Raw genomic sequence first — 12830 nt, forward strand, 5'->3', positions numbered from 1 at the left:
GTAAGTGGTGCTGGGAAAACTGGATAGCTACATGCAAAGGAATGAAATTAGAACACTCCCTAACACCATACACAAAAATAAACTCAAAATGGATTGAAGACCTAAATGCAAGACCAGACACTATAAAACTCTTAGAGGAAAACATTGGAAGAACACTTTTTGACATAAATCACAGCAAGATCTTTTTTGACCCACCTCCTAGAGTAATGGAAATAAAAACAAAAATAAACAAATGGGACCTAGTGAAACTTAAAAGCTTTTGTACAGCAAAGGAAACTATAAACAAGACGAAAAGACAAGTGTCAGAATGGGAGAAAATATTTGCAAATGAATCAACGGACAGAGGATTAACCTCCAAAATATATATTAACAGCTCATGCAGCTCAATATAAAAAAAAAACAACCTAATAAAAAATGGGCAGAAGACCTAAATAGACATTTCTCCAAAGAAGACATACAGATGGCCAACAGGCACATGAAAAGCTGCTCAACATCATTAACTAGAGAAATGCAAATCAAAGCTACAATGAGGTATCACCTCACACAGGTTAGAATGGGCATCATAAGAAAATCTAAACAATAAATGCTGGCGAGGGTGTGGAGAAAAGGCGACCCTCTTGCACTGTTGGCGGGAATGTAAACTGATACAGCCACTATGGAGAACAGTACGGAGGTTCCTTAAAAAACTAAAAATAGAACTACTATATGACCCAGCAATCCCACTACTGGGCATATACCCAGAGAAAACCATAATTCAAAAAGACACATGCACCCCATTGTTCATTGCAGCACTATTTACAACAGCCACATCATGGAAGCAACCTAAATGTCCATCAACAGACAAATGGAAAAAAAAGATATGGTACATATATACAATGGAATATTACTCAGCCATAAAAAGGAACCAAATTAGGTCTTTTGTAGAGACGTGGATAGACCCAGATATGGTCATACAGAGTGAAGTAAGAAAAACAAATATCATATATTAATGCATATATGTGGAATCTAGAAAAATGGTACAGATGAACCGGTGTGCAAGGCAGAGACAGAGACACAGATGTAGAGAAGAAATGTATGGACACCACAGGGGGAAAGCAGTGGGTAGGGAGTGGGGGGTGGGATGAACTGGGAGATTAGGATTGACGTATATACACTAACATGGATAAAATAGATAACTAGTAAGAACCTGCTGTATAGCACAGGGAATTCCACTTTGCTGTAAAGTAGAAACTAACACAACGTTGTAAAACAACTATACCCCAATTAAAGAAAAAAAAGGGCTGTAACAGGAGCCTAGCCAAAAAAACCCCAAAAAACCCCAACATTTGCTCTCATGTCAATACCCTGTCAAGGACAAACTTTAATTCATGTACTCTTTTTACTGATAATTTGAACATTTTTATTACAAGAAAATACTCATTACAAAAAAAGGCCAATAGGGCTTCCCTGGTGGCGCAGTGGTTGGGAGTCCGCCTGCCAATGCAGGGGACACAGGTTCGTGCCCCGGTCCAGGAGGATCCCACGTGCCGCGGAGCAGCTGGGCCCGTGAGCCATGGCCGCTGAGCCTGCGTGTCCGGAGCCTGTGCTCCGCAACGGGAGAGGCCACAACAGTGAGGCCCGCGTACCGCAAAAAAAAAAGGCCAATAACTGCTAATTATGAAAGTTTTTGTGCTTTATTTTACTGTAATAACAGTCAAATCACAATAGTCTTCGTTTTTTTTTACTGAGGTATAACAAGTAATGGTAATATCATCATAAATGAAAAATACTTTTATCAAATAATGTGAGAGAATAGGAGATACACATTTTTAAAAAATCCATAAGTAGTATTTAACTACAAAAAACGAGACTAGTTAAAACTAAACAAAAAATTGCCTAAATCTGCTCCATATAACTGAATCCTTCTTACCTTTTCTAATTCTTGGCTGTTAATTTCATGTAACCAGCTGAGATGTTCATGAGCTTGCAAAAAATTGGCCAACTGTCCGTGCTGAGAAATAGGCTGAGATAATAATTTGCCTCGCTTTCCTTTCTCCAGATACCAACGGAAGAGAAAGTCTGAAAAATTCTATAAAGAACAAAGCCAAGAATTCAATAATATATAGTAATACAGTTTTTAAAACTACATTTCTGGGGCTTCCCTGGTGGCGCAGTGGTTGAGAGTCCACCTGCCGATGCAGGGGATGCGGGTTCATGCCCCGGTCTGAGAAGGTCCCACATGCTGCAAAGCGGCTGGGCCCGTGAGCCATGGCCGCTGAGCCTGCGCATCGGAGCCTGTGCTCTGCAATGGGAGAGGCCACAGCAGTGAGAGGCCCACGTACCGCAAAAAAAAAAAAAAAAAAAAAAAAAAAAATTCTGATAATAAAGTATTAAATTTCTCCCAAAGGTCTTAGACTCCAGAATAGAAATCCAGTTTTAAACACTCATTTCCTGCATTGTAGGGTCCTCAAATCACCTCATTTAACAAATGAGGACATTCAGATTCAGAAAGGGGATCTTGCTCAGGGTCATACAGATGTGCGCTGTCCAATAATATGGCAGTCACCGGTCACATGTAGCTGCTTAAACTTAATCTAAAATGTAAAATTCAGCTCCTCAGAGATGCCAGTCACATTTCAAGTACTTGAAGGCCATCTGTGGTCAGAGACTCCATTTGGGACAGCACATATGAGCAAGGTCTCCATTACCACAGAAAGTTCTACTGGACAGTACTGAGACACTATCCTTCCAGAATGAAAGATTCTCAGGGGCAGAACTGGGTGCCACGTGTCCATGTGGGCTGGCAAAATAAATCAGAATCTAGAGAGGCACATCCAGTTTCCCCACAGGACGTTTGCTGGATGCTGGGGTGGTGTGAGAGGCTGGGCTGGAAAGGAAGACAAAAGTGTCCTGCAAGTCTCACAGTACTTAAGAGATATTTCCACTAAAGGGGGAATTCTGCAAGGAACACACCAGCCCCATAAGACATCTGAAACCAGAAATGAATGAATTTAACGGAAGCTGCAGTCAAGCCCTGACCCACCTCTATTCTTGATGTATTGAGTGATCTGCCTCTCATCTTACCTGTCTCCCAGGGGAAAGAACAGCATTGATTTCCATCTTTACAGTTCTTTCGTACACAATGTCCAAAATACAATTTAAAAAATTGCAAGGGACTTCCCTAGTGGTCCAGTGGGTAAGACTCCATGCTCCCAATGCAGGGGGCCCGGGTTCAATCCCTGGTCGGGGAACTAGATCCCACATGCATGCCACAACAAAGAGTCTGCATGCCACAACTAAAAAAAAAAAAAGATCCTGCATACCGCAATGAAGATCCCATGTGCCTCAACTAAGACCCGGCACAGCCAAAATAAAAATAAATAAATATTTTTTTAAAAAATTTTAAGACATAAGAAGCAGAAAAATATGAATATGCAGGCAGCAGAAGCAGACCTAAGAATGATCATTTTGGAATCAGCACAGAAGGACTTAAAATAACTAGTAAACATATTAAAGAAAATAAAAGGAACAAAGCACAAAAGGATGGAGAATAAGAATCCTTAAAAAGAATAAAAATTATGATGGGCACAAAGTACTTACTTCAGCACTATTGTGAAATACGAGATAAGCCATGTCCAGCAATCAGGTACTGATCAAATAAGTTACATCCAGTCCATGAAATACCATAACAACATTAAAAATGTGGTTGTGTAATATTTAATGATATGGACAAATGTCTGTTATGTATTAAGTGAAATAAGCAGTTAACAAAACATGTTTGGTAGAGTAAAAAGACTAGAAGAATACAAACCAAATGTTAAAAAGGGTTCTCTCTGGGTGGTAGAATTATGAATGATTTTTTAATCTTCTTTTTTGTTTATAGTGGTTTCCTGAATTTTATACAATGTTACCTTTAGAGTAAGAAAAAAAATCAGTTTTTACATAAAGATCAACTGACTGAATAGACTGGCTTTAAGGAACAACTTAAATGTACCTGAATAGTGTCACAATGCGAACTTTAAAAAAAAATAGTAAGCGTAAAAAAACGAAAACAGGAAGCATGTCAAAGAAGGAAAACAAGAATCTTAGGTGTACGGAAACCTGAGCTCTCTAAAAGTAGCATCCCATGCTCCCAAGATCTTCTACTCAAACTTTAGAACTCTAGCAATATCCGTATCCCTAAGTACTTTTAATTATAACTGAAAATGTAAGAATAGAAATAAAAGTCTTAACATATTTTTCAAAGGTCAAAGAATCCGTCAGTAATATTTACATATAAAGAACTGTCTACCTATTTACAAAGAAACATAATGTACAAATTAGTATCCGGTAATCTGCAAAAAGACTGTATCATCTTCCAAAAACCCCAAGTAAGATTTGAAATGGTAAAGCCTTCTTACAGGACCCACTGCCTACACCCCCAGGGTTCGTTACCTGATCAGCAAACTGTGTCATGTAGCGCTGCAGTCTTGTCTGGTTGTCAGTCTGCTCACACATTTGTACTAAGATATCAAAGTCACAGTATTTTTCTGCTAATGAAGCAGCCCATGGGTACTGGCCTAGTGTGACTATGGAAATGAGAACAGATGGAAAAAACTCCTGTTAGCGAAAACTTCATATGTAATAAAAAAATTCCTTGAAATTTTACCTTTATTCATATTATATACTAAAAATAATTAATAGAAACCTTTCCAGTTACTGGCATTTAGTTTCATAATCCATATAAACTCATTAAAGATGTAAATTCAGTCCCTTGCTTCATCACTGCCCACCTAAGATGCTATTCCCTTCCTTCATGTAGCAAGACAAGCTACTTCTCTGAATCCTGGCTGTGACCGTCTCGTGTCCTCCTCTGAAGAGCCGTACCACCTCTCCACACCCTGGAACGACCCTTGTCTGCTCTACCCTGCAGTCTAGCTGTTCCTGTGAAGGTCTGAGATGGTAAGCAGTCTCCACATGCTGTTAATTTATTCATTTTTAAATCATCTTTAACACCATCTAGGACACTTGTTACCTGGTAAGTAATGACAAGGCTGAATAAATGAACACAGAAAGCTGTACATAGGAAAGCTCTGCTTTAAGCTCTGAGCTACAGCTGGGTTAACGACATTACACTGCATAACACATTGCGTGAATGATCTGGCTCCTGCATCCGTTCTGCAGACTCAAGACCCACAGCCCTCACTAAATATCAGGCACTTACGAAGCGGAGATAAGAGATCTGATCTTTTCTGCAGGTATTCCATTTCCAGATTGTTATATCTTTCTTGATCACTGGATCTGTCCACAGACTTGAGCTGAGAAACATAACCATCCAGGAAGCAATCAATCAGTGCTACCAGCTGCTCTGTCAGAATGTTTCGGAGGTTGCTGTCCGCCTGAGGATAAACCATTTTCAGGACAATCCCATGTTGGCGCACTATTGCTGTTCGGATGCCAGCAGGACCACTCGTTGCTGTAAAATCAAAGAAAATAATATGACAAGTAAGGATTCTATAATGGCTACGGGAGAGACCAACTGCCTAAAAATTACATCCCGTCAGCCTTGATGGCTGGAAAAAGAAATCTAATAGGAGGTCAGCTGATACTTCTCTATGTCCTGCTCAAACTCATCTTCTCTATGAGGACGGCCTCAGCAAAGCCAGGTAAACATGATTCTTCTTCCTTCTAAATTCCTTTAATGCTACTCCACTTACTTCCTTGTGTTAAATCAACAAAAAATACAGTCAGTACATCCAGGGCCTGCTGCTATGTATAACTATACGTACTCAAACCTAGTAGATGCGTGAGCACCAGTTTAAAAAAATGAGTTACAGAGAGATCTACAAATTATTCCAAGGCAATAAAGTGATTTTCATAAGAACTACTCATCTTGGAGATGGCACTTATGTTATTTTTCATTTCACTCACAAACTTGCACTAGGAGAACAATATGGCTTCCGAAAATAACAGACCATTAGAAATATATTTTGAACAACTGCTAATGAATCAGTATATTTGGGCTCAGTGCTTGCAATCTCACCTGTCCATGGAATATACTCAGGTTCTTTTTCTACTGGCTCTTCTCTTCTATACAAGGAGTTTCTATTTTGTCGATAATGACTTGCAGCTTGCAGCATGTCCTGGAAAATGAAATGTGTTATCACATGCAGGAAGCAAGGGATCCCAGGATCTCTAAGGTAATCTGAAACATCAAGTCTATTATTACAAAAAATTACTGGGCACAGACCTGTAGGACTACTTTTTGATTCTTTCTGCATTTGAAATTTGTTTTACTCTAGAGTTTAACTTCAGTTTTAGAAAACTATGGTAACCGAACTAGGAAGACCATTACTATAAAGTCCATGAGCTAAAATTAAATGAAACATTTTAATCAATAATATAAGTAGTGTGCTTTTGTGTAATTAAAAAGCAGACAGTTACAGTAACATTAATACCTTTGCAATGATATACATGTCCTTCTCCAAATAAAAGGTTTATTCTACCAAATAGAAACTTTTAACATGTACAAGGCAAACACTCAGATGTATATTAACTGACTGATAAAATGACTGAGGTTTTCCTAACTTTTTGGAATGAATGAATGGCTAAACCATTATGGATCACTGGTGATACAAAGTTGGAACATGGAGACCACTTTCTCCTCCATCCACAGCCTGGGCTTTGAGTTGCTGGTATCTTCAGCGTGCGTTCGTACCTTGAGAATACTGTTCACACTGATCGCTGCCTCCGCCCATTCAACTGGCTCCAAGGTCGTGTCCTTCAAGACTTGCTCCTCGCGCTCCAGTAAGCACTCCCAGATGCTATCTACCTGGGACACCTGAGGGAGGACAGAGACGGCACCTACTAGGAACAGAGACCATGCCAATGGGCCACGATTCAGCTGCCTGGAATCGACTCAGCAGGCTTTCCTCACTAAGTCACACCCTTTGCTCGGTAGTCAAAGGGACAGTCAGTGATGAAAACAAATTTAAAAGCCAAGAAAAGTTAGAATCCCCTAACTTTTAAAAGGTGGAGAGCCCAAATAACTGAGTCTGATAAATTAGCAAATTCTGGATTGGTAGCCAGTAGGTTTTTAATTTAAATATCAAGTAACTGAAATATTTGTTTATTATAGCTATGAGGGCTCAATGCCACCTTTAAATAGTACTAGGCTACAAATGATGTCACATAACAATGCGAGACCCCAAAGTAATGAATTAAACGAATGAACTAATGGATTAAAATAGTTATCCAACCAATGAACTTGCTAATTTCTTTCTTTGAAGAATTTCTTTTCTTTAGACATAATAGAAATGTTTGTAGAACACCAGTAGCTACATAGAAACTAACTAAATAACTTGTAATTGTTCTATTTTTTGTCATTAACACATGAAGGTAACTGTGCAAAAATGTTAAGCACTGAAACACTTGTTTCCAGTTTCAGCCCACAGTTAAGCTTTTCTCCCTTTATTTATCAAGTGGATATTTACTTGGCATTTAGAGTTTGCATAGCATTGGACGCTCAGAGATAAGAAGAAATGGAAATTAGATTTGCTGCCCTCAAGGAGCTTACAAACTAGTTGAAGGAACAATTCATAAACACATACACAATGGAGCCCAAACAAAATCACTCTTCTTCCTTTATTATTTCTGATGTCAGTCAAAGGCATCCTAACAGCCCTAGCAAGAAACCTCTGGCACGTTGAATTTGTAAGAAGTTTTTACACTGTTAATGTGAAAAAGATAATGAAAGCATATGTGATATAAAAGGCAGGAAATAATATAAAAGCAAATGAAATGCCAAGACACTTGCTAGACAGCCTTACCATGTGAGTTACATGTTCAATGGTTTCAAACATTGTTCATAAGCTGTACCAACACTGTTGAGGGCCTGTTCTGAAGCAGTTAACTCGTTTTATAGAGCTTCAGGAGGTGCGGGGGCTCCTTCCAGACTGGTAACAGGTGGAGGGTCAACCCTCAAGCAGAGTCTGTATTATTTTACCTTCTATCCAGGGCTGTGAGATCACATCTCCCCTACACAGCCCAGCAATCAGAGCCTGACTTGGGTTATCCAGCTCTCGTCTTAAAATGCATACCTGTTTGTAATGTAATTTACCACTCCCAAGTGGATGGACAGGTAAAAAGAAAAAAAAAAATTGATATATATTTTTTCGCTAAACACATGCATACCCTCTTCAGCTCTCTCTTTTTATTATGGTTATGCCATGTGGGAGGACCTTTAGAACTTCACCCAAAGGAAGCTTAAGACCAGTAAATGTGAAGAGAAATTAAGATAAATGGTGATGTAAACAGTCTTAAACATTACTATCTTCCATATGGAGCATTCTTTTGAGGAACCAATCACATTTTTAGTTGTTTTTTTTTTCCTATCATATTCCTATGGCGCTACTCATGAATTATGTGCCATCCAATTGATAATTTCCAGACCTTTTTTTTTCCAGTTAATTGGAAAAATGTACTTATACTTAATTAACTAGTATGCTTTGCACTTTGATCCAAAAGCAGAAAAAGCAATCAGGCTCTTGCTCAACTCAATTTGTCATTAATAATTAAAAAAGAAAAACAAAAACTTTATCATGTAAAATTATGTATGACTAAAGACAAAAAAGGTCACAAAGATGACAACAGTTTGGTTAGGTCATGAAATTTGAGGTGAATTGTCTTTCTTTTTTTTCATTCAGATTTCAGGTATACTTGATTAAAAAACAAAATAAAACAGAAAAGTGCCTTGCCTTACATTCCCTAGAAAAAAAGCCCAAATGTATAAAAATGAGGCCTTCTTCAAACTAAATACATTTATGGAGTCAACAGAACTGAACATAGTTCAGTGTCTTATTTTTGGTTGCAGTACATCAAATATTCAGAGTAGAAGAGACCCTTGGCACAGGCTGTTAGATGCTAGATGACAGCCAGACTGCACGAGGAAGGAGATAAAATTAGAGGCACCAAACAGAAAAGCTTCCCAAATGCAAAAAAACAATTCCAAATTCCACAGAGCTGGGGGAAGAGCTAGCACTGTTTCTAAACTCAGATAACGCCACAAAGGGAGAAGGACCAGCCCTAGTGAAGGACTATGAACCCCTGAAGCAACTGACTAGCACACCCAAAACAGCCTGCTGAACAGGGGCTCAGAGCCAGGGTCTGTGGTCTCAGCTGAGTCAACCGGCCCCTGGGTCTTGGCGTCAACACCTGTAAAGGGAGACGGGAAAGTCAGCCCTGCCTTTCATGAGGCTGTGAGGTGTCACTCAGGTACCAGAGCTGTGTGCTCTGACCAGTGTCCAGCTGCCACCAGCTGGCCAGCACCTTCATCTTTTCTCCCTCCCAAGTTAAGAGCAGGTTTTTCTTTTCCTCTGAAAATAAATCTGACTTTAAAAGTGAGGTGTAGAGCAGGATCCCAGCAGGCAGCTGAGGACAGTTTAGTGAAGGGACTGTTTACAAAGATGTGGGCGGGAGTCAGGGGACCAAGGCGGGATGGTGCAGCCCCGGGCTAGCAAGATGGGGAGCTACGATTAGGTTCAGGCCTGAAGGGGCACTGGGACAGAGCAGTCGCTGGAGGGGTGGAGAGGGCGGCCTGAGAGGAGCCTGGTCTGACAGCAGGCACAGCAAACAGGTGGAAGCAGCAAGGAAGGAAGCTGGGGACGACAGCTCCAAGCTCTGACCTGATGGTGCTGCACCTTCATCAAAACAACAGAAGCCGGGGGACAGGGGAGCCCACCATGGAGATGCCCTCCAGGGCAGAGTCAAGACGTGGTGTGGAGAAACACAAGGAAAACATCCAGACGTGATAGGGAAGACTTTGTAGTCGTCTTTACAAGCCCTAACTTACAGGGAAAGCGATACATGAGTGATACTTTTGAGGGATAATTTACCCAGAAAACATGGAGTCCAATTTAAAACTTCAAGGACATCTTTTGTTCTCAAACCTTTCCTCACCAGGGGCCCGTTCTGTAAATGGCACAGCGCTCCAGAGCCGCACTAAGGGGAGGACGCGTCTCATCTCACCTCTCTGAAGAAGACGTCTGCGGGGGTCAGGTTGCACGGGATGTCACAGTCCCTCTTGTTTAGAGCCATCAGTATCGCTGTGTTCACGAGGTCGGAAAGCCTCGAGTGGTGGTTCTTGAGGACAATGGCGGCGGCCAGCTTCTCGGCGTGTTCACAGAGCAGCAGCCGTGTGGCCATTGGCAGCCCTCTCACTGGAAAAGTGCCGAGACGTCCAAACAAGCCGACCTTGTGACAAGACGAACACGTATTCTTAGAAAGCATTCACAGTAACATACAGGAGAACGCAGTCACATTTCCACCAGCAGCTCACTGGGTACGGAGATGCTGGCCTCATCCTCCCCCAGAAAGACCTCCATCTATTGGTCTTCGGGGCTGTTCCTAACACACACACTGGGGCTGTTCCTAACACATACACACACGCTGTCTCTCTCTCTCTCTCTCTTCAGCCAGGGCCATTTACACCTGTAAGAAAGTACAGAGATTCCGGTCCTAAGATTAGGGTCAACTACTGTTGTCTCTACCTACCTTATTCCTCAAATTATTGTTTATGGTTATCAAAATCATAAAATTGTTTTTTCTAGCTACATTGATCAACTCCCCTAGACTCCAGACTTTCAGAACTAGAAACTCAGCAGCCTCCATCTTCCAGAACCCTAAAGCCGTGGGGAGGGTCGGGGGGTGGTCTCTGACCCTTTGCATCAGCTGCCTCTGATTTGCTTGATGCCCATTTCTGGCTTAAGGAGGAGAGTTTTATAGTCAGAATTATTCCCTTAGATACAAGTATCTAGTTGTACATTTTTCCTGATTATTAACATAAGTCTTTCAATGAAATAAGCTCTAAATATTAAAGGAAATATAAAGGCACAGGCAGACTGGGATTTTTAGATCTGGCTAGACATTCCCTTGCAACGGACGCTGCTGCCAACAGCTGTGTGACTCCACGAGGGTCTGAGGCCCAGGGAGACTGTACCAAGAGATGCCACAACGGCTCCAGCCCCATGGCTCCCCCCGCCTCGCCCCCCCTCCGATAACTTAGCGTCCCCGCAGTGTGGCATGTGAGGGCCACGGACTCCTCCCACCCCAGCCTTCTGCACACCCTTCTGCAACGTGACCTTGCCACCCCTTCCATCAAGAGGCACAATCAAGTTCCCAATCCCTTTTATCTGGCCTGGCCTTGTGACTTGCTTCGACCAAGTCGCTTTGGTGGAAGTGATAATATGTGACGTCTGAAGCCTACAGCTTCTAAGTTCATCCCCTTGAAGCGCCGCCTGGAGACCACAGGAGGCCAGTCCAGCCTAGAGGAGGATAAGACTAAGTGGGGGGAGAACCAAGAGGCCCCAGCGGACGGTAGCACCGACTGCCAGTCAGACGAGAGACGCCTGGGGACCTGCCAGCTCAGCCCACCCCAAATCCAGTTCAAGGAGAGGGCCCAGGGGAAATCAGCAAAGAAACGCCCTGCTAACCCACAGTTGTTTTAACCCACCACATCCTGGGGTATTTGTTATGTATGAAGAGTTAACTGATAACACTTGACAATTACATCAGGAGAAAATATGTTTTTTCCCCATTGATCTGCAGCCCACCTAAAACACTAAGAAAAGACTCAATGAACAAATAAAGTTCTCTTGCCCAGACAGTAAGAGCAGACTGGAGCCAGACTGTGCATTAAAACTGAAGCAGAATGAGGTATTAGAAACAACCAAGGTATTTCTGGAATCCTCTAGAACCACACTGTCCATCCAATAAGGTAGCCACTATCCAGCAAAGTGGTGACTTTAAGTTAATTAAATTTAAATTGAGAAAACTTCAGTTCCTCAGCTGCAGCAGCAATTTCAAGTGCTCAGCAGCCGCACAGGACTGAGGCTGCCACACTGGGCGGCACAGCCACAGGGCAGTCCCATCACCACAGAAGGTTCTATTAGGCGGCACTGACTTCAGTCTCCTTAACAGGCAGGCATACTGATTCTGGGAAAAAGTATGCAAAAATGGATTTAAATTAATTCTTTTGGATTATGCCTGGGAGCCACAACTGATCAACAAGGTAAGGATGGGTGATTTTGTGTAACAACTCTGTCTAGCAGCAAAAACATTTTCTATTATTAGGCTCAATATAAATGGGAATTCCCTTACCCCTTAAAAAAAAAAAGAATACTTTAAATGAGTATTTGATGCTAATGGTACCTTGAAATTACACATCCACCTAGAAAAACCTGTCACTGCCTTCAGATTCTTCACTGTCTTACTAATAATACAAAATCAACTCAGGAAAACCTAAGTTTTATATAAAAGCACACAGGAAATCCGAATGAAAAGCAGGGTATCATAGGATGTAAGAAGAAAAGCTGAAATAACATTTCTGCTGAAATACACTATTTTTCTTCTTTTTATCCTATTTTCAATGCAGCTTTGCTTCTTGTAGTAACAGGCCTCCACACAGCCCTGGAATTATTTACTTAAGTCAGCAAAGAAAATGGACAACACTAGTCATGTCCCACCCAATGAAACACCTCAGAATTAGTGAGAAAGGGTCTCCCACTGTCCTGGAGAGAGCCACAAAGGGCACAGTAAAGCCAGGTGTCTGGCCATCCCTGTTCACAGCAACTGGGATGCTTACTTGGTGAATGAAGTCCATAAGGAAAGAATGGGCTTTCATCTTGTCTTCGAGCTGGTGGAGAATAATCAAAGATGTATTGCTGAACCCAGGTGCTTCTGGTGAAACACAATAACAAGACAAAAACATAATACACTGGCTTGACAGAAAGTACTGCTATTAGAAGTTAAGAAAAATCTATACAAAAGTAAAGTACTAACCTTTCAACGCAATTATTAATTACATTACCCAAGAG

General features: G+C 41.4%; 1 protein-coding gene across 1 annotated transcript in view; it reads right to left on the reverse strand.

Annotated features, from left to right (window-relative positions):
* NUP133 (nucleoporin 133) overlaps positions 1 to 12830 on the reverse strand; it is a 52150-nt gene that overhangs the window by 14685 nt on the left and 24635 nt on the right. The window contains exons 14-20 of the mRNA XM_081232377.1: positions 12599 to 12693; positions 9985 to 10209; positions 6677 to 6799; positions 6002 to 6101; positions 5183 to 5434; positions 4414 to 4547; positions 1910 to 2068 (exon numbers count right to left, since the gene is read on the reverse strand). Of these exons, the coding sequence (XP_081088503.1) occupies positions 1910 to 2068; positions 4414 to 4547; positions 5183 to 5434; positions 6002 to 6101; positions 6677 to 6799; positions 9985 to 10209; positions 12599 to 12693 (1088 nt within the window). The remainder of the gene's footprint in view (positions 1 to 1909; positions 2069 to 4413; positions 4548 to 5182; positions 5435 to 6001; positions 6102 to 6676; positions 6800 to 9984; positions 10210 to 12598; positions 12694 to 12830) is intronic.

This window comes from Mesoplodon bidens, assembly GCF_964165515.1.
Source record: "Mesoplodon bidens genome assembly, chromosome: 1".
In the NCBI taxonomy this organism is placed as follows: Eukaryota; Metazoa; Chordata; class Mammalia; order Artiodactyla; family Ziphiidae; genus Mesoplodon; species Mesoplodon bidens.